This window comes from Topomyia yanbarensis, chromosome 1 (genome assembly GCF_030247195.1).
Source record: "Topomyia yanbarensis strain Yona2022 chromosome 1, ASM3024719v1, whole genome shotgun sequence".
In the NCBI taxonomy this organism is placed as follows: Eukaryota; Metazoa; Arthropoda; class Insecta; order Diptera; family Culicidae; genus Topomyia; species Topomyia yanbarensis.
The window spans coordinates 73,880,645-73,905,994 of record NC_080670.1 but is presented as its reverse complement, the minus strand read 5'-3'; the positions used below and the strand labels follow the sequence as shown (position 1 = coordinate 73,905,994).

At 37.1% G+C, this 25,350-nt stretch overlaps 1 protein-coding gene across 2 annotated transcripts in view; it reads right to left on the bottom strand.

Annotated features, from left to right (window-relative positions):
• The window catches only part of LOC131677944 (protein unc-13 homolog 4B-like), a 207,705-nt gene that overhangs the window by 127,553 nt on the left and 54,802 nt on the right, over nt 1–25,350 (bottom strand). The window contains exon 2 of one of the 2 annotated variants that reach the window (XM_058958048.1): nt 19,978–20,221. The exons of the other annotated variant lie outside the window; for it this stretch is intronic. Coding sequence (XP_058814031.1) covers nt 19,978–20,221 — 244 coding nt within the window. The remainder of the gene's footprint in view (nt 1–19,977; nt 20,222–25,350) is intronic. 2 annotated transcript variants of the gene reach the window in all.

Below are 25,350 nucleotides of genomic sequence, written 5' to 3'. Positions count from 1 at the left end.
CCCATATCTCAGAAAGTAAACAACATATCGAAAATAATAGTGTCAAATGGCAACGTTAGGCCTTTCATTTGAAACTAATTTCATTAAGATCGGTTCAGCCATTGCTGAGATAATTACATGACATTTTGTACATACATACATACACACATACACACACACACATACAGACATTGTCTCAATTTGTTGAGCTGAGTCGATTGGTATATGAGACTCGGCCCTCCGGGCCTCGGAAAAAGTTGTCAAAGTTTGAGCGAATCCTATACATTTCTTTTGTAAGAAATGTAAAAAATAATTTGCTGTCAACCCACTTTTGATATATTTGTAATAATCTTACATAGTTCAAACCAAATTTGGTAAGCATGTTGAAAAGATCAACAAAGTTCTTCAAATGCTCTTTAAAATGAAACAAGTTATGCTCAAATCGGATCAAAATTGAAAGAGCAACATGTTTTTGAAGTAAAGATAGATACTGTTATTTTGAAAAAGGATTTCATTGGAATTATCTGACACAGCGATGTTTAAATTGCCATTAAAAATCTAATTCTCATTCGGTTGTCACAAAATTTGGAGTATATATAACTCAATACATAAGAAAAAAAATCTGAGTATTCAAATGGCTTCATTCTTAAATTCGGCAAAATACGGAAAGTTTGGGTTTTGGGGTATTTAAACCCTAAAATCACATATTTTTTAATAAAAAACCTTATATCTCTGATCCACGTTGAAAATCGTACATGACTTGTACCGATTATTATGTAAACAAACCTCAGGAAACTAATGAAAGTATTTTCATCTTGGCAGAATACGGGAAGTTGTGGTTTTGGCACATTTTGTCGTTCGTATTACAGTATTTCAACTATTCTTGGTATTATCTCGATTATTCTTTAATAAATCTACATGCAATGCAATATTTTCAACGCTGAAATACTCAGAAACTGATCGAAAAGTTTCATTATTGGTGAAATACAGGAAGTTTGGGATTTGGGAAGTTTTATTGTATTAATCAATTCCTGCATCGCTACACCCAAAACGCGAACCGCATGAATTACATGCGAATAAGCATGATTCTAATGAGAATTTTGCATTATAACTGGTATAATGCATATAAAGCGACATTGGTCCGGGACAAAAATGCATTAAGGCGATTACACCACAGAAACTTACACAAACCCACAGTTGAGAATGTATTAGTGAATTTAACGATATCGGAGCATTAGTATTAAAATGACTCCGCACTAATACACATGTAAAGGACATCTCCACTCGGATACATGTGTGCTCTGAAAATATTAATACACGCTCAAGGACCAGTTTCCATTTCGCCTTTCTACTGATTACATGCTGCATATTGGAGAGAACAGTTTATAGCGTCATCAAATTGGTGTGGTGTGGGTGATGATTTTGTTTTGATAATATGTTGAGCTTTCGGCGTTCTCTAAACCCTAAATTTACCAGCGATATGCGAGTTCTAGCCACTAGATAGGTTCATAAATAATGATTAATGATTATTTAAGCGCACTATACGCAGGAGAAAGTTACCTATATGGGAACATTGGGTTAACAAGTTAATTCAACATTTGTCGGATAGAAGCCGTCCGCCAATCATTTCTGGCATTCCTCATATCAACAGTGCTTTCAGGTAATATCATATCAGTATTTTGCAGTAAAAGTATCTAAATTTAAAGTATCATAAACTATAAGGGCAGTGATGACATGGTTTTGCACTTTTGAGTAGCAGTGGCACTGGCAGTTAATTTCAGTTTATATTATTTCCCTAACATGCGAATCTAGCGCACATCATCGCCCTGGGCAACGATCATCGCAAATCAATCTGAGCACAAATCATTTTCTTCCACTCTTCTCTGAAGCACAGAATGAGAGAGCGATGATTTTACTGCAAAAACCATTCGCTATGGGAAAATAACAACGCGTATATCACACACTCTCGTGAACGTAAACTGTTCCCGCGTTTAGTGTGGTTGGAATTTAGTTGTTCGCAGACAAAAAAGCGTAACTGTGTATGAAGACAGAAGTTCTTACAAACACCACAGAGATATTCATGTATAGAATACACCACCTTTTTGGCAGACTCAGCAAGCAAAACCAACTAATACTTTTACATGCGGGCAGATAATATGGTAGCGTGTATTCTCAATCAATTTATTTCATCATGAATCAAGTTGTGTTGGTATAATGCAGTAGCTATGCTTGGTCTACAATGCGAAGAAAGCATGATTCTAATTCGGAATATGCACGAAAGGATGTAATGCCTTTTTTGCATTGGGAAATTGTTTTGGGTGTATTATTTACTAACGAAGTCGTATGTAAAATATCATCTATAATGGAAAAACTAAGTAAATTAACTGAGGTGGTTTGATTTAAAATATAAAACGGGAAGTTAGGTTTTTGTCACACTTGAACCCCAAAATCACTTATTTTTTATAAAACAGTTTACATCTCTTATTCACGATGGAAATCATACATGAAATGTAACTATTATTACGTAAAAAGCCTTAGCAAACGAATGAAAGTATTTCCATGTTGGCCCAAAACGAGAAGTGGAGATTTTGGGACAATTTGCTGTTGATATCACATTATTTTTACTATTACCTCGACCATTTAATGTGGGAACACTCAAGAGCTGAACTAAAAATAGTTTAACAAATTTACAAATCTCATTGCTTTGCGCAATACTTCAATCTCTATATGTGAAATATTGTCCTCAATGGAAAGAAATTACAGCTGGACCAGATGGGAGAATGGTACCATCTTTCTTCTACTCACAATTGAATTATGTAAAACTTCTTCTATATAATGAGAAAGTAGTACATGTTATCGGATAGTTTAATTTTAAAGACAATATGGGAAGCTAGCTTTTTGAGAAGTTTTGCCTCGTCAGTCACTTAATTTTTAAAACATAAATAACACGCTCTTTATCTTATATATGTTGTATTATTTCTTACTTTGAAAATCTCAGGAATTTAATGAAATTCGGGAAAATACGGAATGTCTACGGGCTTAGAAATATTTCACAGTCATTTGTTTATTAATTTGTTCGTGTAAATATCTTTGCTATTTGTCAAAGATTATAAATACAGTGTAATATACTTACCGTGGTTTATATAGGGGGGTTGAAGTGGGCATTTTCAGACAGTTTTTGCGAGCATTCACATTTTTTACAACATGCGGAAGTCTTTTTTCTATTTGTTGTAATTATGTTGCTTACGAATAATAGTAACAGTCGCTATCGTCCTCAGTTTCATTCTCATGATCAGTGTTGTCCGGAATTTCCTTATGCCGATCAAGGAAGTATTCCTGCATCTGCTTTTCAAACATGTTATCTTCGGTTCTTTGTTTTGTTCTTATATTCTCTGATGCTAAAGTAGACATTTTGGGTCTGACCACGCAAGAGCACATCTCATCATGTCTGTTAAATTGGCTTCAGCAGACGTTTTCCTACTTAAATGAGGTCGAGAATATTTATACCGCTTATGGAAATTTTCTCTCATCAATGTGGTTTATTGTAAAAGGCTGCCAAATCATAAATAGTTGAAATTTAATTTAATATTATGTCAATTTCTACCTACAAGTTTATCCGCGAACTCTGCAAGGTGTTTGTATTTATGGAGGCAAGGTGGCAGACGCTTTATGAAAGGATATGCCTTCAATATGAGTTTTTCAAGCTGTCCATTTAGGTCAGCAACTTTCCCAGAATTAAATTTTCTTGAACTGAGAGCTAAAGAACTCATGATCCTTAGATTTTCTATAAGTGCAAGTAATCGGCGGGCCATGTTTCCATTATTGGAACTACCAGATCCTCCAATTTTCGCCAGATTCACCTGAATTTTGTAGTGATCCTCAAGGCTGTTGGCAATCCTCCTAACCTCTGCTTTAACCTCAGGATGTGAAAGTGCAGGGTACCCTTTCACGGCTTTCTTCGCGGACTGCCTTATAAGCCACTTTACTGCGTTTAATTTGAGTGGAAGAAAGATGGTCCGATTCTCCCATCTGGTCCAGCTACACAGAGAGGACATGCATGTGTGTCCCGATTACCAACTATGGCATTCGTTGCTTTGCTATCAATCAGGGTGTATAGTGCTGACAGACGGATTTCTAATTTTTTTTATCAGCAACAGATATAACTGCTGCGATTTCATTTATGCCATCGACATCTTCGTAAAACTTTTCAAATATTTCTTTCGTCTGCTAATCCATCTCTTTCGTCCATCCTACAACACATGTCCGACTGAGGGTTACATTTCGCCAAATCTCAACACCGTCTGTGGTCTGAAGCACCAATGACATCGAATATCTCACATCAATCAGGAATCAGAATATATTGGCTTAAATGGCACGTTCCCCGTATGTAGTCGGGATTTGTGCCAAAGAAATTCTCTAATCGGTTTTTCAAATAGTGCTTAGAGTTTTGATGCGCGTTCGTGACTTGGATTGTGACAGTTTTGAACTAGAATTGGTCTGAATTAAGGTAAGCTTTATTATTCCAAAATTTTGTGAGTGCAACTTAGACTAAGAATACACGTTGAACAGGTCCGTTAACCCATTCAACGTGGGTGTTTGGTCTGGGGACCAGTGACAAACGGGCGTAGCTAGAAGGCAAGCAGCTGGTTCTCCGCCAAATTTTATCCGGGAACGCAACCATCCCGTTGATATTCGACCGGGAAAACATGAATACCGCCCACCGGCCATCGCTACATCGGCCGAGTTGTGCGGCCTTCCAGTCCTTCCCGCCCTCCGTGGTCTATGCGGTCACAGTCACCGCTAGAATCGTTCCAGATCGTCATCCTTCAAACCGTCACATCCGTCGTTGGAACACCGTCGTTGCTGGCCAGCGATACCAATCTTCATAAAAATCAATCAGCGTATGTAGAATATTGTTACAGTACTGCTGATTGATTTTTATGAGATGGAGGCTGGCAGCACGGCGGCGCGATAGCTGGCTGGTTTTTTGTATTCGTTAATTGAATCGTTTTTTCGAGTGTTAACGTGGTTTTCGAACGCGAAGTGGTTTTTATTGTGTGGGAGGGAGACCCCTGCGAATGCTGAAACTGGAGTTTGATTGAAATACTCCAGTGGGGGGCATAAAACCATTAATTTCCGAAATGTCGAAAGTGTACAGTGACAAAATAGTATCGTCAGCAAATTTGTGTGGGGGGCGCCTATTAAAAAATTTTGGTTTGTGTTCCTAAATCCGAAATATATAGGCGTACATGAGGCTGTGTGTTTACTCCCGATGTCTCTCGGCCTTATCAACGGCGATAATTGGCTCCATTAAGTACCAGCAAAACGATAAGTACACGTTTATTTCTCATATTAACATACATCTCATATCAACAATAGCGGCACCGTATCAGTGCGAGTTACTTCAACAGAAGGAGATCGCCCCTCGGCTCAATCGATGTGAGTGCTTGGAGTAATGTGTGTATCGTGTTTTTTTTTATATACGTGGCGCATGCGAGTGTGTGTGACACCAGCGACAGTGTGCAGCGCCCATTTTCGAGTCATCCAATCCTTCCGTGTCGTGTGGTGGCACACACACACCCAGCCCTTTCGTGTCCCAACTTGTTGACTGGTACGTTCTCTTTTACTTTCTCTTCCGCTGGCTGTTCGGCAGTGTGTGCATTTGCCTTCGACTCTGCATGGTGTGAACCATTTGCGAATGTTTGATTGAATGCTTGATGATTGAGCCGAGGTGGCTAAAGGGGGAGGGGAGCATGGATGGACTCTTGTTGATTGTGTGTTTGGCGATAATCGGCACACTTGCCGTTGGATTTTACTGTTAAGGCCTATTTACACCCTCGGTGAAAATGAACGTGAACTCGATGCGCACCAAATTGTTTTTTCCAATATCTCGCATATCAGTGCATAGAAATTGATGAAACTGGAACTAAACGATAGTACATTAATATACTTAGCGAATCCATGCACAATTATTCGATATAATTGAATCAATGCAATAATATTCATATTCCCCGATCATTTTAAATATTCCACGGTGAAATATGTTGGCAGTGGAGTGCACACGCGACGATGGGCGGAATTGATGCGGAGTGGTGAATATAAATGCAATCGCTGTTCACGGTGAACGTTCGCCTTCGAATAACAGATTGCATTCTGACAAACTGTAAACTGCCAGGTGAGCGTGAAATCGTTGTTCGCTGATGAAACTGTTCACGACGTCTTCCACCGTGAACAATGGAAGGTATTCAACACTTGTTCACGTTCATTTTCACGGAGAGTCTAAATAATGCTTTAGACTCAATCGACGTGTGGTGTTTGAAAACGATGTGCTATATCGTTCAATCGTGCATGTAGAACCAACGACAATGTCCCACAAACACTGGTGTGGGTCGAATGTGTGCTCGGACGGGCTTGAGGAGCGAGTCTCTTTCACTCTCCCGTTGCAGGTTCGCTCGTATATGTGTGCGTTTCGAATCATTCGGCATGGAAGAGGTGCCAGGTACTTTTTTCAAATGTCTGCAATAATAATTTTAAAAGTCTGGGAAGAACAAAAATGTAAGGAAAGCTAGTGTAATCAAAAGCCTTTTCATTCAAAAATCTGTAAATATCTGCAACCAAACTAAAAAATCTGCAAATATCTGCAACCAAACTAAAAAATCTGCAAATATCTGCGTCATCGAAGAAATCTACAGCTCTCGACAAACATATGATTACGGCCTAAAAGCCAGCTGTCAAAATCCACTTTGAATGGAAATTCCAGCCAAACCGTTACTAGTCGAACACAGTTCATAACAGTTTATGAAAGAGAAAACTTTTCTCTTTCATTTACTACCAACATCTGTGATTGGCGTGTAACGGTTTGTACGGAATTTCCATTCAAAGTGGATTTTGACAGTTGGCTTTTAGGCCGTAATCATATGTTTGTCGAGAGCTTAAATTAAAAGTCGGCTGGATGTTGTTGGCTCGAATCAAAACTTGTCGAAAGTAAACAAAGTTCATTTCATATCGTCAACCTGGCGCCCAGGTGGTGAAATCAACGGGGTGCTGGAGCGTTGCCAAAAAAAAATTATTTCCAGATTAAATTTTACTAAACTTCCCAGTTTAACTCAGCCGAAATGCTGGCTGGATCTAATTCGTATTCCGGCTCCTGTGACACAACCGATTCAAGTTAGAATGTTTAAGGGGTACCATTTCGATGCGGCTTAGCCGCATAACCGAGGCCCGGGCGAGGTGGCCACCGACCCGCCGTCGGAAGCAAGCGAACCTGTGATCCACTCGTTTGCCCGGCTTATTCAAACATAGGGGCTATCCCTAGTTTAAGTCCGACTGAGCGGTAGCGAAGTCGGACAGCACGCGCAAAAGCGATGTGGCGTAGCCACATTGGGTGCTGGACACAAAATAAAATTGGCAACGCTAGCAAAATGTAAACACAAATGAACACTCCGGATGAACCTATCGTCAATTGACATTTCGACGAGTTTTGATTCGAGCCAATAATATGGGCCCTTAAAAGTCTGCGAATTTGCAGACTTATCTGCAAATCTGGCATCTCTGCATGGAATGCTGATTGCTGACTGGAGTCTGACAAACATTGTCTGTGCGCGTGACAGAACGAAGGGAGGCATATGAAGGTTTTTTTTTTCTTTTTCTTTTCGTTGATCATTTATCAACACACTCGCAGTTGGCTATATTTTGCGGTACTCAATTGTCGGTAGATTTCGTGTATGAGGTGGTAGATGATAGGTTACATAGCGGTGCTTTTTGGACCCTTGCTTGGCCGAGGTGACACTTGCTGCTCGATAGGATTTGTATAGAGTACTTGACAATCTGTAACTGTATTAGTGTGTTCAACGGTTGTTTTCCTCCACCTGTCATAGATGGAGGAAAACAAATCGAAAGTAACTTTTCGGTCGGATTATTTTCATGTTGGCATATAACCAACCGGAATTGTACGTCCCCCGAATAAGTTTTATGGCGAAATAGAGCATTTCAACATCATTATAAATACTTTACGAAAGCTATTTCTAACGTTTAAATTGGCTGACAGTTTTATATATGACAGCTGGAGGAAAACAAACCTCCAATTAGTGTGTGTGAAATGATTTTCATAGAACTCTATTGTTTATACCCTACCATTTCGGTACGGTACCGTGTCTCCTTAGTTAACCGGATCGTCATGTGCAACTCGCCCAGGTTAAAATGCAGCTTCAGTGCACCTTTCGGCTCGTTCACAGTCCTGATATCATCCTGATCTCTACACATAATCACTGTCTACGGGCTTAAAGCTTTAACTTCTGCCCTTTCACCCAGTGATGTGGTAATAGTTTCTTGTATAGTTGAGCTGTTAATCTTGGGGTCCTCCTTCAACTCGAGTATATGTGTGTAATTGTGTGTATGTATGTATACGTGTATTACAATGCGTATATATATATATATATATATATATATATATATATATATATATATATATATATATATATATATATATATATATATATATATATATATATATATATATATATATATATATATATATATATATATATATATATATATATATATATATATATATATATATATATATATATACGTATTGTAATACACGTATACATACATACACACAATTACACACATATACTCGTGTTGAAGGCGGACCCCAAGATTAACAGCTCAACTATACAAGAGACTATTACCACATCACTGGGTGAAAGGGCAGAAGTTAAAGCTTTAAGCCCGTAGACAGTGATTATGTGTAGAGATCAGGATGATATCAGGACTGTGAACGAGCCGAAAGGTGCACTGAAGCTGCATTTTAACCAGGGCGAGTTGCACATGACGATCCGGTTAACTAAGGAGACACGGTACCGTACCGAAATGGTAGGGTATAAACAATAGAGTTCTATGAAAATCATTTCACACACACTAATTGGAGGTTTGTTTTCCTTCAGCTGTCATATATAAAACTGTCAGCCAATTTAAACGTTAGAAATAGCTTTCGTAAAGTATTTATAATGATGTTGAAATGCTCTATTTCGCCATAAAACTTATTCGGGGGACGTACAATTCCGGTTGGTTATATGCCAACATGAAAATAATCCGACCGAAAAGTTACTTTCGATTTGTTTTCCTCCATCTATGACAGGTGGAGGAAAACAACCGTTGAACACACTAATACAGTTACAGATTGTCAAGTACTCTATACAAATCCTATCGAGCAGCAAGTGTCACCTCGGCCAAGCAAGGGTCCAAAAAGCACCGCTATGTAACCTATCATCTACCACCTCATACACGAAATCTACCGACAATTGAGTACCGCAAAATATAGCCAACTGCGAGTGTGTTGATAAATGATCAACGAAAAGAAAAAGAAAAAAAAAACCTTCATATGCCTCCCTTCGTTCTGTCAGGCGCACAGACAATGTTTGTCAGACTCCAGTCAGCAATCAGCATTCCATGCAGAGAAGCCAGATTTGCAGATATGTCTGCAAATTCGCAGACTTTTAATTTAAGCTGCAGATTTCTTCGATGACGCAGATATTTGCAGATTTTTTAGTTTGGTTGCAGATATTTACAGATTTTTGAATGAAAAGGCTTTTGATTACACTAGCTTTCCTGACATTTTTGTTCTTCCCAGACTTTTAAAATTATTATTGCAGACATTTGAAAAAAGTACCTGGCACCTCTTCCATGCCGAATGATTCGAAACGCACACATATACGAGCGAACCTGCAACGGGAGAGTGAAAGAGACTCGCTCCCCAAGCCCGTCCGAGCACACATTCGACCCACACCAGTGTTTGTGGGACATTGTCGTTGGTTCTACTTGCACGATTGAACGATATAACACATCGTTTTCAAACACCACACGTCGATTGAGTCTAAAGCATTATTTAGACTCTCCGTGAAAATGAACGTGAACAAGTGTTGAATACCTTCCATTGTTCACGGTGGAAGACGTCGTGAACAGTTTCATCAGCGAACAACGATTTCACGCTCACCTGGCAGTTTACAGTTTGTCAGAATGCAATCTGTTATTCGAAGGTGAACGTTCACCGTGAACAGCGATGACATTTATATTCACCACTCCGCATCAATTCCGCCCATCGTCGCGTGTGCACTCCACTGCCAACATATTTCACCGTGGAATATTTAAAATGATCGGGGAATATGAATATTATTGCATTGATTCAATTATATCGAATAATTGTGCATGGATTCGCTAAGTATATTAATGTACTATCGTTTAGTTCCAGTTTCATCAATTTCTATGCACTAATATGCGAGATATTGGAAAAAACAATTTGGTGCGCATCGAGTTCACGTTCATTTTCACCGAGGGTGTAAATAGGCCTTAACAGTAAAATCCAACGGCAAGTGTGCCGATTATCGCCAAACACACAATCAACAAGAGTCCATCCATGCTCCCCTCCCCCTTTAGCCACCTCGGCTCAATCATCAAGCATTCAATCAAACATTCGCAAATGGTTCACACCATGCAGAGTCGAAGGCAAATGCACACACTGCCGAACAGCCAGCGGAAGAGAAAGTAAAAGAGAACGTACCAGTCAACAAGTTGGGACACGAAAGGGCTGGGTGTGTGTGTGCCACCACACGACACGGAAGGATTGGATGACTCGAAAATGGGCGCTGCACACTGTCGCTGGTGTCACACACACTCGCATGCGCCACGTATATAAAAAAAAACAACACGATACACACATTACTCCAAGCACTCACATCGATTGAGCCGAGGGGCGATCTCCTTCTGTTGAAGTAACTCGCACTGATACGGTGCCGCTATTGTTGATATGAGATGTATGTTAATATGAGAAATAAACGTGTACTTATCGTTTTGCTGGTACTTAATGGAGCCAATTATCGCCGTTGATAAGGCCGAGAGACATCGGGAGTACACACACAGCCTCATGTACGCCTATATATTTCGGATTTAGGAACACAAACCAAAATTTTTTAATAGGCGCCCCCCACACAAATTTGCTGACGATACTATTTTGTCACTGTACACTTTCGACATTTCGGAAATTAATGGTTTTATGCCCCCCACTGGAGTATTTCAATCAAACTCCAGTTTCAGCATTCGCAGGGGTCTCCCTCCCACACAATAAAAACCACTTCGCGTTCGAAAACCACGTTAACACTCGAAAAAACGATTCAATTAACGAATACAAAAAACAAGCCAGCTATCGCGCCGCCGTGCTGCCAGCCTCCATCTCATAAAAATCAATCAGCAGTACTGTAACAATATTCTACATACGCTGATTGATTTTTATGAAGATTGGTATCGCTGGCCAGCAACGACGGTGTTCCAACGACGGATGTGACGGTTTGAAGGATGACGATCTGGAACGATTCTAGCGGTGACTGTGACCGCATAGACCACGGAGGGCGGGAAGGACTGGAAGGCCGCACAACTCGGCCGATGTAGCGATGGCCGGTGGGCGGTATTCATGTTTTCCCGGTCGAATATCAACGGGATGGTTGCGTTCCCGGATAAAATTTGGCGGAGAACCAGCTGCTTGCCTTCTAGCTACGCCCGTTTGTCACTGGTCCCCAGACCAAACACCCACGTTGAATGGGTTAACGGACCTGTTCAACGTGTATTCTTAGTCTAAGTTGCACTCACAAAATTTTGGAATAATAAAGCTTACCTTAATTCAGACCAATTCTAGTTCAAAACTGTCACAATCCAAGTCACGAACGCGCATCAAAACTCTAAGCACTATTTGAAAAACCGATTAGAGAATTTCTTTGGCACAAATCCCCGACTACATACGGGGAACGTGCCATTTAAGCCAATATATTCTGATTCCTGATTGATGTGAGATATTCGATGTCATTGCTGCTTCAGACCACAGACGGTGTTGAGATTTGGCGAAATGTAACCCTCAGTCGGACATGTGTTGTAGGATGGACGAAAGAGATGGATTAGCAGACGAAAGAAATATTTGAAAAGTTTTACGAAGATGTCGATGGCATAAATGAAATCGCAGCAGTTATATCTGTTGCTGATAAAAAAAAATTAGAAATCCGTCTGTCAGCACTATACACCCTGATTGATAGCAAAGCAACGAATGCCATAGTTGGTAATCGGGACACACATGCATGTCCTCTCTGTGTAGCTGGACCAGATGGGAGAATCGGTAGTCCGCGAAGAAAGCCGTGAAAGGGTACCCTGCACTTTCACATCCTGAGGTTAAAGCAGAGGTTAGGAGGATTGCCAACAGCCTTGAGGATCACTACAAAATTCAGGTGAATCTGGCGAAAATTGGAGGATCTGGTAGTTCCAATAATGGAAACATGGCCCGCCGATTACTTGCACTTATAGAAAATCTAAGGATCATGAGTTCTTTAGCTCTCAGTTCAAGAAAATTTAATTCTGGGAAAGTTGCTGACCTAAATGGACAGCTTGAAAAACTCATATTGAAGGCATATCCTTTCATAAAGCGTCTGCCACCTTGCCTCCATAAATACAAACACCTTGCAGAGTTCGCGGATAAACTTGTAGGTAGAAATTGACATAATATTAAATTAAATTTCAACTATTTATGATTTGGCAGCCTTTTACAATAAACCACATTGATGAGAGAAAATTTCCATAAGCGGTATAAATATTCTCGACCTCATTTAAGTAGGAAAACGTCTGCTGAAGCCAATTTAACAGACATGATGAGATGTGCTCTTGCGTGGTCAGACCCAAAATGTCTACTTTAGCATCAGAGAATATAAGAACAAAACAAAGAACCGAAGATAACATGTTTGAAAAGCAGATGCAGGAATACTTCCTTGATCGGCATAAGGAAATTCCGGACAACACTGATCATGAGAATGAAACTGAGGACGATAGCGACTGTTACTATTATTCGTAAGCAACATAATTACAACAAATAGAAAAAAGACTTCCGCATGTTGTAAAAAATGTGAATGCTCGCAAAAACTGTCTGAAAATGCCCACTTCACACATTATGCCCAACACAACACAACCCCCCTATATAAACCACGATAAGTATATTACACTGTATTTATAATCTTTGACAAATAGCAGAGATATTTACACGAACAAATTAATAAACAAATTACTGTGAAATATTTCTAAGCCCGTAGACATTCCGTATTTTTCCGAATTTCATTAAATTCCTGAGATTTTCAAAGTAAGAAATAATACAACATATATAAGATAAAGAGCGTGTTATTTATGTTTTAAAAATTAAGTGACTGACGAGGCAAAACTTCTCAAAAAGCTAGCTTCCCATATTGTCTTTAAAATTAAACTATCCGATAACATGTACTACTTTCTCATTATATAGAAGAAGTTTTACATAATTCAATTGTGAGTAGAAGAAAGATGGTACCATTCTCCCATCTGGTCCAGCTGTAATTTCTTTCCATTGAGGACAATATTTCACATATAGAGATTGAAGTATTGCGCAAAGCAATGAGATTTGTAAATTTGTTAAACTATTTTTAGTTCAGCTCTTGAGTGTTCCCACATTAAATGGTCGAGGTAATAGTAAAAATAATATGCTATCAACAGCAAATTGTCCCAAAATCTCCACTTCTCGTTTTGGGCCAACATGGAAATACTTTCATTCGTTTGCTAAGGTTTTTTACGTAATAATAGTTACATTTCATGTATGATTTCCATCGTGAATAAGAGATGTAAACTGTTTTATAAAAAATAAGTGATTTTGGGGTTCAAGTGTGACAAAAACCTAACTTCCCGTTTTATATTTTAAATCAAACCACCTCAGTTAATTTACTTAGTTTTTCCATTATAGATGATATTTTACATACGACTTCGTTAGTAAATAATAGCGATGCAGGAATTGATTAATACAATAAAACTTCCCAAATCCCAAACTTCCTGTATTTCACCAATAATGGAACTTTTCGATCAGTTTCTGAGTATTTCAGCGTTGAAAATATTGCATTGCATGTAGATTTATTAAAGAATAATCGAGATAATACCAAGAATAGTTGAAATACTGTAATACGAACGACAAAATGTCCCAAAACCACAACTTCCCGTATTCTGCCAAGATGAAAATACTTTCATTAGTTTCCTGAGGTTTGTTTACATAATAATCGGTACAAGTCATGTACGATTTTCAACGTGGATCAGAGATATAAGGTTTTTTATTAAAAAATATGTGATTTTAGGGTTTAAATACCCCAAAACCCAAACTTTCCGTATTTTGCCGAATTTAAGAATGAAGCCATTTGAATACTCAGATTTTTTTTCTTCCAAGTATGGAACAAATGATGATGTTCCGATGAGGTGTTTCAAAGTAATTAATTTAAATTTATTTTTACTTTCGTTTTGTCCCATTGTGCAGTGGCCGGAGACCGGACAAAACCTATGTTTCAAATATTGATATTTTTATTTTTTGTTGGTTTCTTATGTATTGAATTATATATACTCCAAATTTTGTGACAACCGAATGAGAATTAGATTTTTAATGGCAATTTAAACATCGCTGTGTCAGATAATTCCAATGAAATCCTTTTTCAAAATAACAGTATCTATCTTTACTTCAAAAACATGTTGCTCTTTCAATTTTGATCCGATTTGAGCATAACTTGTTTCATTTTAAAGAGCATTTGAAGAACTTTGTTGATCTTTTCAACATGCTTACCAAATTTGGTTTGAACTATGTAAGATTATTACAAATATATCAAAAGTGGGTTGACAGCAAATTATTTTTTACATTTCTTACAAAAGAAATGTATAGGATTCGCTCAAACTTTGACAACTTTTTCCGAGGCCCGGAGGGCCGAGTCTCATATACCAATCGACTCAGCTCAACAAATTGAGACAATGTCTGTATGTGTGTGTGTGTATGTGTGTATGTATGTATGTACAAAATGTCATGTAATTATCTCAGCAATGGCTGAACCGATCTTAATGAAATTAGTTTCAAATGAAAGGCCTAACGTTGCCATTTGACACTATTATTTTCGATATGTTGTTTACTTTCTGAGATATGGGCGATTTTGTCAAAACACAGTAAGTTTTTTGCAAATAACTTTCGAACAATACAATATTGTCCCACAAGCTGCACAAAAATAGAAAGCTTGTAAAAATACCTTTCTATCAAGCTATAGATTGTCTAAATCCGTGCACGAGCGGTGAAGATATTAGACATTTTGTATTTTTAGTCCTCGCTTACCAATTTCTACTAATTAAAAATAAGATTGTTTCATACAGAGCATTGCTTTACTGGTGTTTTAGGGGCAAAACTAAACCGATTTTGAATATCGGGGTATGAAAACACATCTACGTGATTCAAGGAATTCGATGTTGAGAAGATTTTGTGAATTATCTTTATAATAAATGAACTGTTTCTCAAAAATCAATATATAAGTTCACTTCAAAGACAAAATAATGTGTTGATAAAGAAACAGTGAGTTCTAGTATTTATTCCTTGGATTAGGCATTGCGTTCAATCATGAGGTAAATGTTGGATGGTATATCAATACACAGATCAACAAGTAATTCACCTAGTAGTGAGATAAAAGATTTCTAATATAATTATACTTGTGGCGTCACCGAAAGCAACTGTATGTTTGAAGCCCAAAAATCTAGCGAAAATTTAGCTCTTTTGCAAGATTTAGGTTATACTGGTTATGGCGCAAAAATTACTACTTACATTATTTATGATAAGAATGTAAGAATCAATATATCATAATAATATACCTATAAAAATAATGTCACTGCATTAACCATCATTTGTCATTCCTCACACGCCCCCCCCCTCTTCCATCTCTCTCTCTCTCTCTCTCTCTCTCTCTCTCTCTCTCTCTCTTTCTCTCTCTCTTTCTCTCTCTGTCTCTCTTCTATCGCATCTATCTAGCTATTTCTGTATGCATTTCTAAGTTGTGTGATAAGATCTTCTGCCAATCTGAAATATTTATTAATTGTAATTGCGAAGGTTTGAGAAAACAAAACTATTTTTTGTCTGCTGCTACATCAACTCAACTTTAATTCAATTGTATTCAAAGCCTGTATCTACACTATAATTAAGGAAATTCATGGCTATATCAGAAAAATATTGGGCTTAACTGGGTAATATGAAAGTTTGACGAAATATATGCTCAAAGACTGAAAGCTGAAGCCAGCAGGATTGGACTTGCCATCAACGTTTCGAAGACAAAATACATGAAAGGAAGAGGTTCTAGAGACGACAATGTGAACCTCCCACCCGAGTTCGGATTGACGGTCGACGAATTCATGTATTTGGGTTCACTGGCAACCGACGACAATGATAACAGCAGAGAAATTCAGAGACGGATCTTAGTGGGAAATCGTGCCTACTTTGGACTCTAGAGGACACTCCGGTCGAACAAAATTCGCCGCCGCACGAAGTTGATTATCTTCAAGACGCTGATTAGATCGGTGGTCCTCTACGGCCAGGAGACCTGGACTATGCTCGTGGAGGACCAACGCGCCCTTGGAGTTTTCGAACGAAAGGTGTTGCGTACCATCTATGGTGGCGTGCAGTTGGAAGACGGAACGTTGCGCAGGCGAATGAACCATGAGTTGTATCAGCTGCACATTCGTTGTATTGGTACGAACTTTCATGAAAAATAACGGATCAAAGACCAAAAATATCCACAAATTAGATCCAGGAAAAGAAGTCTCCCAAAGTACCCACTCTCGATGGGGGATGCAACTACAATGTGTCTTCTAACTTATCGTCGTCCATATTTGGATATACTGAGTAGTTTGAACCATTTCTTTTTCACAATATTGGTCTGTATAGGACTCATTTATCCATATTTCCTGCACGAGAATTCCGAACGAAACAATACAAACACGGCTTTTATGCAATCGACATAGCCTAGACATTTCACACTATTTACTTCAAATAAAAACTTTGAAATCTATACCTGTCTCATTCACGAATCACATTCTACCTCTGTCGTTCTCTGTTCAAGGGGCTTGAAAGCACATGTGACCTTGTCTCACTTTACTATATTCAATTGCGCGTTAAAATACTGGACCAGTAAATTATGTTCTGCACATAAATCTTTTTTCGGGAATATGTGACCAAAAAGTAAACTTCGAATTCGTCAAGTAAAGAAGCATGAAAACAAAAAGAATAAAACCAAAAAAAGATGGAAGCCCTAGAAAGTCCATTGCATATTTATTAGCCTTTTCTCAGAAGATGGGATTTTCAAAAACATTTCAAAACTTTCTGATGCAATGGTTTTCAAATTCGTACAATCCGGTTTATTCATTTTCTTTATTCAAAAATGTTTTTGGCTTCAAATATATGGCCATTTCATTTTAATTAATTATTTCATTCCTCATTTATTCGTTTTGTTCATCTGCGTTCATTTTACTTATTTTATTCGTTTCATTCTTTGGAATCACTCTGATCAGTTTATTCTTTTTGTGCATTTTACTCATATCATTCATTGTTTTCATTGTATGCATTTTATTATTTTTTTCCAGTTTATTCATTTTGTTCAGTCTCTCCATTTTAATAATTTGACTACTTTTGCAGTTTGAATCATTTCATCCAAATAATTAATTTGATTCAATTTATATCTTTATCTTAATTTATAACACTGTTGTTCAATTTTTCATTTTAATCAATGCATTTAATTCTGCTCATTTTCTTCTTTTTATTCATTTTATCACTTCAGCTCATTTTGTTTATTTGATTCGTTTGTTTTATTTATGCATTTCATTTATTTTTTACTTTATTCATTTTGTTCATCCATTCTTTTTATTCATTTGATCAATTTCATTAATTTGATTCATTGTATTCACTGGATGAATTAAATCAATTTGATTCATTTAATTCATTTGATTCATTTAATTAATTTGATTCATGTGATTAATGTGATCCATGTGATTCATGTGATTCATGTGATTCATATGATTCATTTGATTTGTTTGATTCATTTGATTGATTTGATTCATTTGATTCATTTGATTGATTTGATTCATTTGATTCAATTGATTCATTTGATTTATTTGATTGATTTGATTTGATTTGTTTCATTTGATTCATTTGATTTATCTGATTCATTTTATTCATATCTTTAATTTTATGCATTTCATGTTCAGTCATTCGTTTTATTTCAATCTATAAGATTAATAGAATAAATTGACTCATACTAACAAATTGAATGAAATAAAACGAATGACTGAACATGAAATGCATAAAATTAAAGATATGAATAAAATGAATCAGATATTTCTAAATATAATCTTAATTTTTATGTAATAACCTAATCTAATTTGATTCGTGTATATTATAATTTTGATTTCCATTAATTTTTCTACTCATTTTATGAATTTAAAAACCTATTGTTTCATTTTTTGCTTTACTTTTTTATTTCGGTCGTTTTGTTGATTTCTATAATTTATTCAGTTTATTCGAGATTTTATTCGTGCAAGACTAGAAACTGTTTTCATCCCACCTCTAGTTGGGTGCCTACTTCTCGTGAGTTCTGCAAACTAATCCAATAGTGAAATGTGTAAGAAATGTCTCATCTCACTGCTAGGTGGATTAAATCGGTTTTTACAAATGTATTCTGTACAATTAGGTGAAACAGTTCGGATCGGTCATTTATTATACATTTTATGGGAAATCTACTCTCTCTTCTTTTCATTTCAAGGTCTCGTTTTCCCCTTTTTGCCCGGAGGGATTAAAAATCGACATTTTTAAATATTTGCTGACATGGAGGAGCATAGGGATTAGTACAAAATGAAAACTGAATAAAACGTAAATAAACACAATTTGTAGATATTGAAAGTAGTTTTATCCAATTATTATGTTGTTGTTGTTTTAGTTATATCTAATCAGTAAAAAAATATTTATCATAAAAATGGTATTATGCTAATAAGAAAGGTTCGATACCACTGTATGGGAAAATTTATCTCATCTTTTATAACTTTTGATATTAAAAATGAGCTCAGCACCCCAAAATCACTTTAACATGTAATTTCCAGCCAGATTGAGCAACATTTTTGGTTTTGTCCGACTTTTGTTCGAAGACTCGCCACTGTGTGTCGGTTGGTGTAAAACCTAATTAAGTGTAATGTAATGCGATGCTGGAGGCACTAAATTAAAAGGAAATGGTCAGATTTGAAATGGAACAGACTGTAAAAATTTGAAAACAATAAAAAATTAACATCTTGTTTGAGATATAGCAGATTGCGTGAAATGCGTGGAATTGGAATTTTTTAGTTTGGTGGGTAGTTGTGAACCATCGCAAAAAGTAGGAGAAATGGAATATTGTTGTGGTTTATTTTCATTAGGACTTAAAAGGGGAAGATAAATTTTAAGATGTTTCTAAACTATGATGAGTTAGAATATTATCTGATTCGCAATGAATAGGTGAGAATATGGTTCGCGCCAAACCGCCTGAATTCGCGGTTGAGGCACATAGCGATTAAAATTATGGTAAAATGCTGTTCTTTGCATAAAATTGCTAATTAGAAAGTGACATCATGACAGTAGAAACATTTAACAGTAGTTACCACATTTTTAGATTTAGTTCACAACTCCCACCGCCTCCTATTGATTAATGAACGTATAAGTTTTATACGGCAGCGTAGGGGGAAAATGAGTGAACATATCTATGTTGATTTGTTTCTTATTTCTAGTGACGTGACATACTGAGCATGCAGGCTGGCAATGAGAAATCATCAATGAAAAAACCATCGCTTTCACCCATCACAATGAACGAAAAGCAAAATAAGTGGCGGCCATTCCACACACATGTCCACGATTGGCACTCCATTAGAAAGAGTTTATTTTTAATCTCGGGAAGACCGCCAACTAATGAGCGATTTGTTGAACAAATGAGGCTGTAAACATTTTTACACCACTTTCGTACGGCTGTAATGGGATAGAATCTAATCAGCGCGCGATGCGTATTGTTTCAATTGACTTGATGCCGCTAGTTTTGCGCCGAACAAAGAAGCTCTTTAAACCACATCATCTACATTACTGAAACTTACTGCGTCAGAATCTAATATAGCTGCTTCAGTGGGTAAGACTGTGGGAATATCTTGCTTCGAATCAGCAGTAGCACCAGATGATGAATTAATCATCGGCTTCGATTTTTCCGTCACGAGCAGCTCTTGGGTCTCGGCAGATTCATCTAAAGGGGTGACTTCTCGCTTGGTTTGCAGTAAAAATTGGCTAGACTGTTTTTTAAGTAGTGTGCCGAATTTCTCGAAAAAGACCTCCTTGTCCAAGGTCCTGTAAGTGGAAACAAAATTTATTACATTATTCGTTTGGAAATATATACTAAATCAAAAAGCATTCATCTATAACTATATTGAAACGTTATTTATGAGGTTCGAGTTTCTAGCTAAACTTGAGATTTTCCTAGTTCGAACTAAATTGAGATTTTCCGTTTGGTAGGAAAGATGCATGAATTGTGCAATTGAGCCAGGCATACGGCGTTTGAAATTATTTATTGCTCATAAATTTGTTGTGCGAAATAGTGCCTTGTAAGAGACGCGTGTCGAGAACGGATTCAATGCATGCAGAACAATATTATAATATTCACACACAAACTCACATCCGCTGGAGATTTCTTGTGCGTGCTTTGTTAGGGGACTTTTAGCTATCGTCTCAATATGCTAATCTATGAGTAAACAATGCTTTCGGTTTCATCTTTTAGTTATACTGTAATGAGTGTAGTGTTTGAATCATACATGGTCTGCGTGAAACCAAACTGAGCTGAGCGCCATAAATTTGTTCTGTTATTTTTCAGGCCAAAATTTACTTTCCGATAACTTACCATTAATATAAAAAGTTGAGGGACACTAACTTGCGAATTATGAACCTAAAAATGTATTGTTACATTTTTTTAATAACAATAAAAATATTTTTAATTTGTTTTAAATTCAAAAAATAGTTATTTAAAAGGGGCCAATAGTATTTACTACTGAAAAAACGCTTTTAATCTACCTGACAGTGTGATGAGACATTTCTTATAACTCTTATCACTCTTCGGATATTATATCGTTTGAGAACATTTAGAACTTGATGCTTCGCGATGTTTTTGATAACACATACTACATGGGATAGTGGCAGGATTCAGAGAATCGCTCAAATCAGCATAGGACAACATCAGTGCTAGAAATCTCAAACCAAATCAATGGGAAAGCGAAAAAATGGCCCATAAAATAGACATTCAAACGAATTATTGCTAATGCTCTGTTAATAAAATATCTAAATTCCTCAATCAATGCATTGTGGTGGGAAAACTGAATTTTCCTAAAGGGGTTATGTATATTGTACTGAGCCAAAAAATCGATTTTTTTTAATCGATCTGAAGTTTATACTCAAATTTCCAACGCGACTGAGAAATAAGAAATCAACGCTTTTTCTTAAAAAAGCGATACTAGCAGTGACACCATTCAAAGAAAATAAACAGTGAATATTTCCAGACTTGGTTTTATTTCCTATTTAAAAACTGTTGTGTTTTTTACATCCTATGTTGCATGATTCAGTGATCGAAACCCAAAACTTTATAAAGTAGTTGAAATTATTAAAATAAATGTTTTTTTTTGTTTGCTATTGAAATTGACAAAATGATAGTATATATAGTATATAGCCCCTTTGGCGATTGTTTACTTTTTCGGTCCCACCTATCAGCATTGAAGTATCGCTCTTACGTTTTTTTACAATACCAATTTTACAATTGGTGGAGGTTTGGTGAAAATCGATCTTACTGTCAAAACGGCATAATTCCGAAATCGTAATTTTTGAAGTTTTAAAATTATGCAGAATTATTTTTTCAGAAACTAGTAACAGAGTTCGTGTCTTTAGCGAATTTGTTGAGACTTTATTGTAGTCATGAATATTAACCTGAGAAAATTCACCATAAATACTTCTTGGACGATATACCGTCAAAATTATTTTATCAAATGATGCGCTGTTTAACGTTTGTAAAACTCATCGAAGATACTAAACCTCCGAAATTGGCGGTTTCAAAATGATGTTATCTTGACCTTAAATTACTGTTTTTGAACATTTGACCTATACATAATAAATTCTCATCAAAATCGATCAGGACCTGCTAGAGTCGAATGGAAATCGTCATTTTTCAGAAATTTCTCTCTACATTCGGATAGTGTGAGTTTTTTGATAGATAGTGATAGTTTTAATTTTAAAGTAGCAACCCCTCACTGCATACTCCCTCCGGGCCGGTATGATTGACGATTTTTAGAGTGATTGCATAACCTTTCTATATGAGAAAGGCAAAAATGTACCAAAGTCCAAAAAAATCATTTCGAGTTTACATCAAAAATTTTTCGAGTTTACATCAAATCTCAATGTTTCATGCATTATAATGTCATTTGACATCAAAAATACAAATTTGATTTTGAAATTTTTTCATTTCAGTTTATATGGGAATTTGCTGTGTGATTGCACTCTTCAACTCGTAACTCCAGAACCGGAAGTCCAATCAATAAAAAAATTCAATTGCAGCCGATGGGAAGGTTGTACCTTGCATTTGAAACTAACTTTGTGCAAATCGATCCAACCATCTCTGATTAACAGAGCTCACATTTTTTTCCACATACACACATACATACACACACAGACATTTTCCGATCTCGACGAACTGAGTCGATTGGTATATGACACTCGGCCGTCCCGTTCGGGATTAGATTGACGAATTTTAGAGTGAATGAGAAAGGCAAAAACATTTTTAGCAAATGTTGAAAGTTATGCATTTTTTTGGTGAACAGTTCTATGTTTCATAGGCATTAAATCAATTTTAACTTCGCTTCCTATTAAATAAAGACCCTTATTACAGTACATTTCTACAAAAACGAGCTCAATTTGAAAATAAATCTGAGGATTATGATTGATTACAGAACTCTGGAATTTTCTATTGGAATGTTTTCAGGCAGGAATTTGATATTGATGCTATTAGACAACTGTGAAATCAAGACCAATAGATCAGTTACATATCAGGACCCCATTCCGACAATTTATCAAAAGTCCTTATGGCGTTTACAACAGGTTATCAATCTACGGATCAGATAATTGTTATTGTAATAAACAAATGCAGCGTTAAACCCCAAAACCTTCTTTTGGCTACGCCGTTGCATGGAGTTATTTATTTCGCTTTTCATTTTCCGATATGTTTCAGATTGATCGGATGGTCATAAGTTAGAAAAATTACAGTCAAAAGGTTCGCACAAATGAACATTTTTGCACTGATAAGTTATCAAGTTCCTTCCAGACAACTTGGAAGTGTTCGGTGATTATTTCTAGCGGTTGTAGATAGAAAAATGAAATACAAAATTCAATTTATCGAAATAATGTTTGGCTTATTTTAATGGATTATTACTATATTGAACAATAAATAGGCGACAAAGACTTATCAACAAACAACAAACCATAACTTTTAAAGTATTCAAAATAGATATTTGAAGTCTTCAGTAAAGTTATTCGCAAAAGTAAGAGCAAATACAAATATGTTAATACGGAATGCTCTGATGATTTTTCGAGGACTCGTTTTACGCTACCCTGTACCTGGAAAGGTACAGTGTCAAAGTGACAGTGTACTTTGATGAATTATCATTGGAACTGGCAACGCAGAACGCCAAGCTGTTTATTATTGTATCCTAGTGATATTTTGTCATTCGTTTTTTTTATTTGCGTGAATAAGAAGTTTTTCATTCGTCGCGCGGTTATTCGTTTGCATTTTCGACGTGAAATGTACAAAGGCATCGAGGTTGAGCTGACGTTGGGTTGCCTATCAGCGCTGGCCAGTTCTGCCCTGTGGCTGCTGGTAGCAACCTTCTTCAATCTGCCGAACGCGGAACGCATAGCATCGTAGGTTCGACTATCGGTTTCAGCCGTGGAATGCAGTGACTCAATTGGAGCACACGCGGAACGATCGTCGGATCGTGGTTCATTTCACCCGTGCTAAGTGTTATGATGAACGTGATGTTCTGGTTAATTCGGAGATTCATTTTGAACGCCAGGAATCCGCTCTAGGCTGGGCTGTTATCATTGCCGCTGTTTTACGGAGCCACACTGGCAGTTAACATATTTAGTATTGTGCACGATGGACCGAAGCTTCTCAACATGGATAACATCCCAACTTGAATGGCGGTAGTTATTAGTGTTTCCGAAGGACTGTGGTTGCCGTACTCGTACAGCTTTTCGTCGTTCCTTGGCAGAAGAACAAGATTCTGACTCAGGACAAAATCACACGCACTGAGTTCACTGTCGGTGATTCTGATTGTGATTCGTCGAGCAGACACAATCAAATGGAGAAGGAAAATGAGGAAGTGTCAGCCCTGTTTTCGTTCCTGCAAATACTTACTGCGGTATTCGGAAGTTTAGCTCACGGTGGTGACGATGTGCGTAACGCGACAGGACCACTCATTGGTCTCTTTATGATCCATCGGGAAGGCTCAGTATTGCAATCGATATCTCACTAGGCTACGTTTACGTTTTTTATAACTACCGATTGAAATATTATAACTTTTCGGCTCGATCTTTAGATTAATGCAGGTATTTGCGGGGGTGAATACCAGATAGTACATATACGCAGATAAATCGACATATGTTGATTAGTTACCAGCGATAGTGCAACCGCGGTCGAATGATGCATAACAACATAGCGAAACTTGAGCACCGATACTTGGTGAAGAGTCAGAACAGCATCCCGGGCAATTCAGATTGATGCATACAAATAGAAATACTTGACAGATTATCTAAATCTCAGAAAAAGTGATATTTCCAACACAAACAGTCAGAAGCCAAATATTACAGATTAAAGGCATCTGAATCAATATGGATAGACCATTCAATTTCCGGCACAAAAATCTTTATTTCTGAATAAAAACTATACCCAAATAGTTTGATTATTTTCTTCCGCGGCACAGTTTGTGATTTCCAGTTGAATAAAATGTCATCAAACTCGTCGTCGTTTTTACAATAAGTCTGTCCGCTTGTATGTTCGTAATTTTGCTCTAACCGCCGCCGATACAATATGCAACATTCAATGGGATTGAACGTAAATTGTTGGAGAGGGTTACTGCTTCAACATACAATCCTTGTTAATCATACCAGTACTTTCGGAAAATATCTTTGAATCGCCAGATATAACTGATGTCCTCGAAGTTCCTTCTTCTGGTGTGCAAAAACATGCTTTTTCCGCTCATAACCAGAACGAACTCTATCGGTCGATGGTTTCAATACAACACGCATTAGATGAAAGACTTTTTTCTACGATGTCAGGCGGTATATAGTTCGGTCAGTGAACGGTGACGTTCCGTTGACGGAAGCTGATGTATCGTCTGAATCGCGCTTAAGGCAGACTAGGGCAACGAAAAAGTGTAGATAAACTT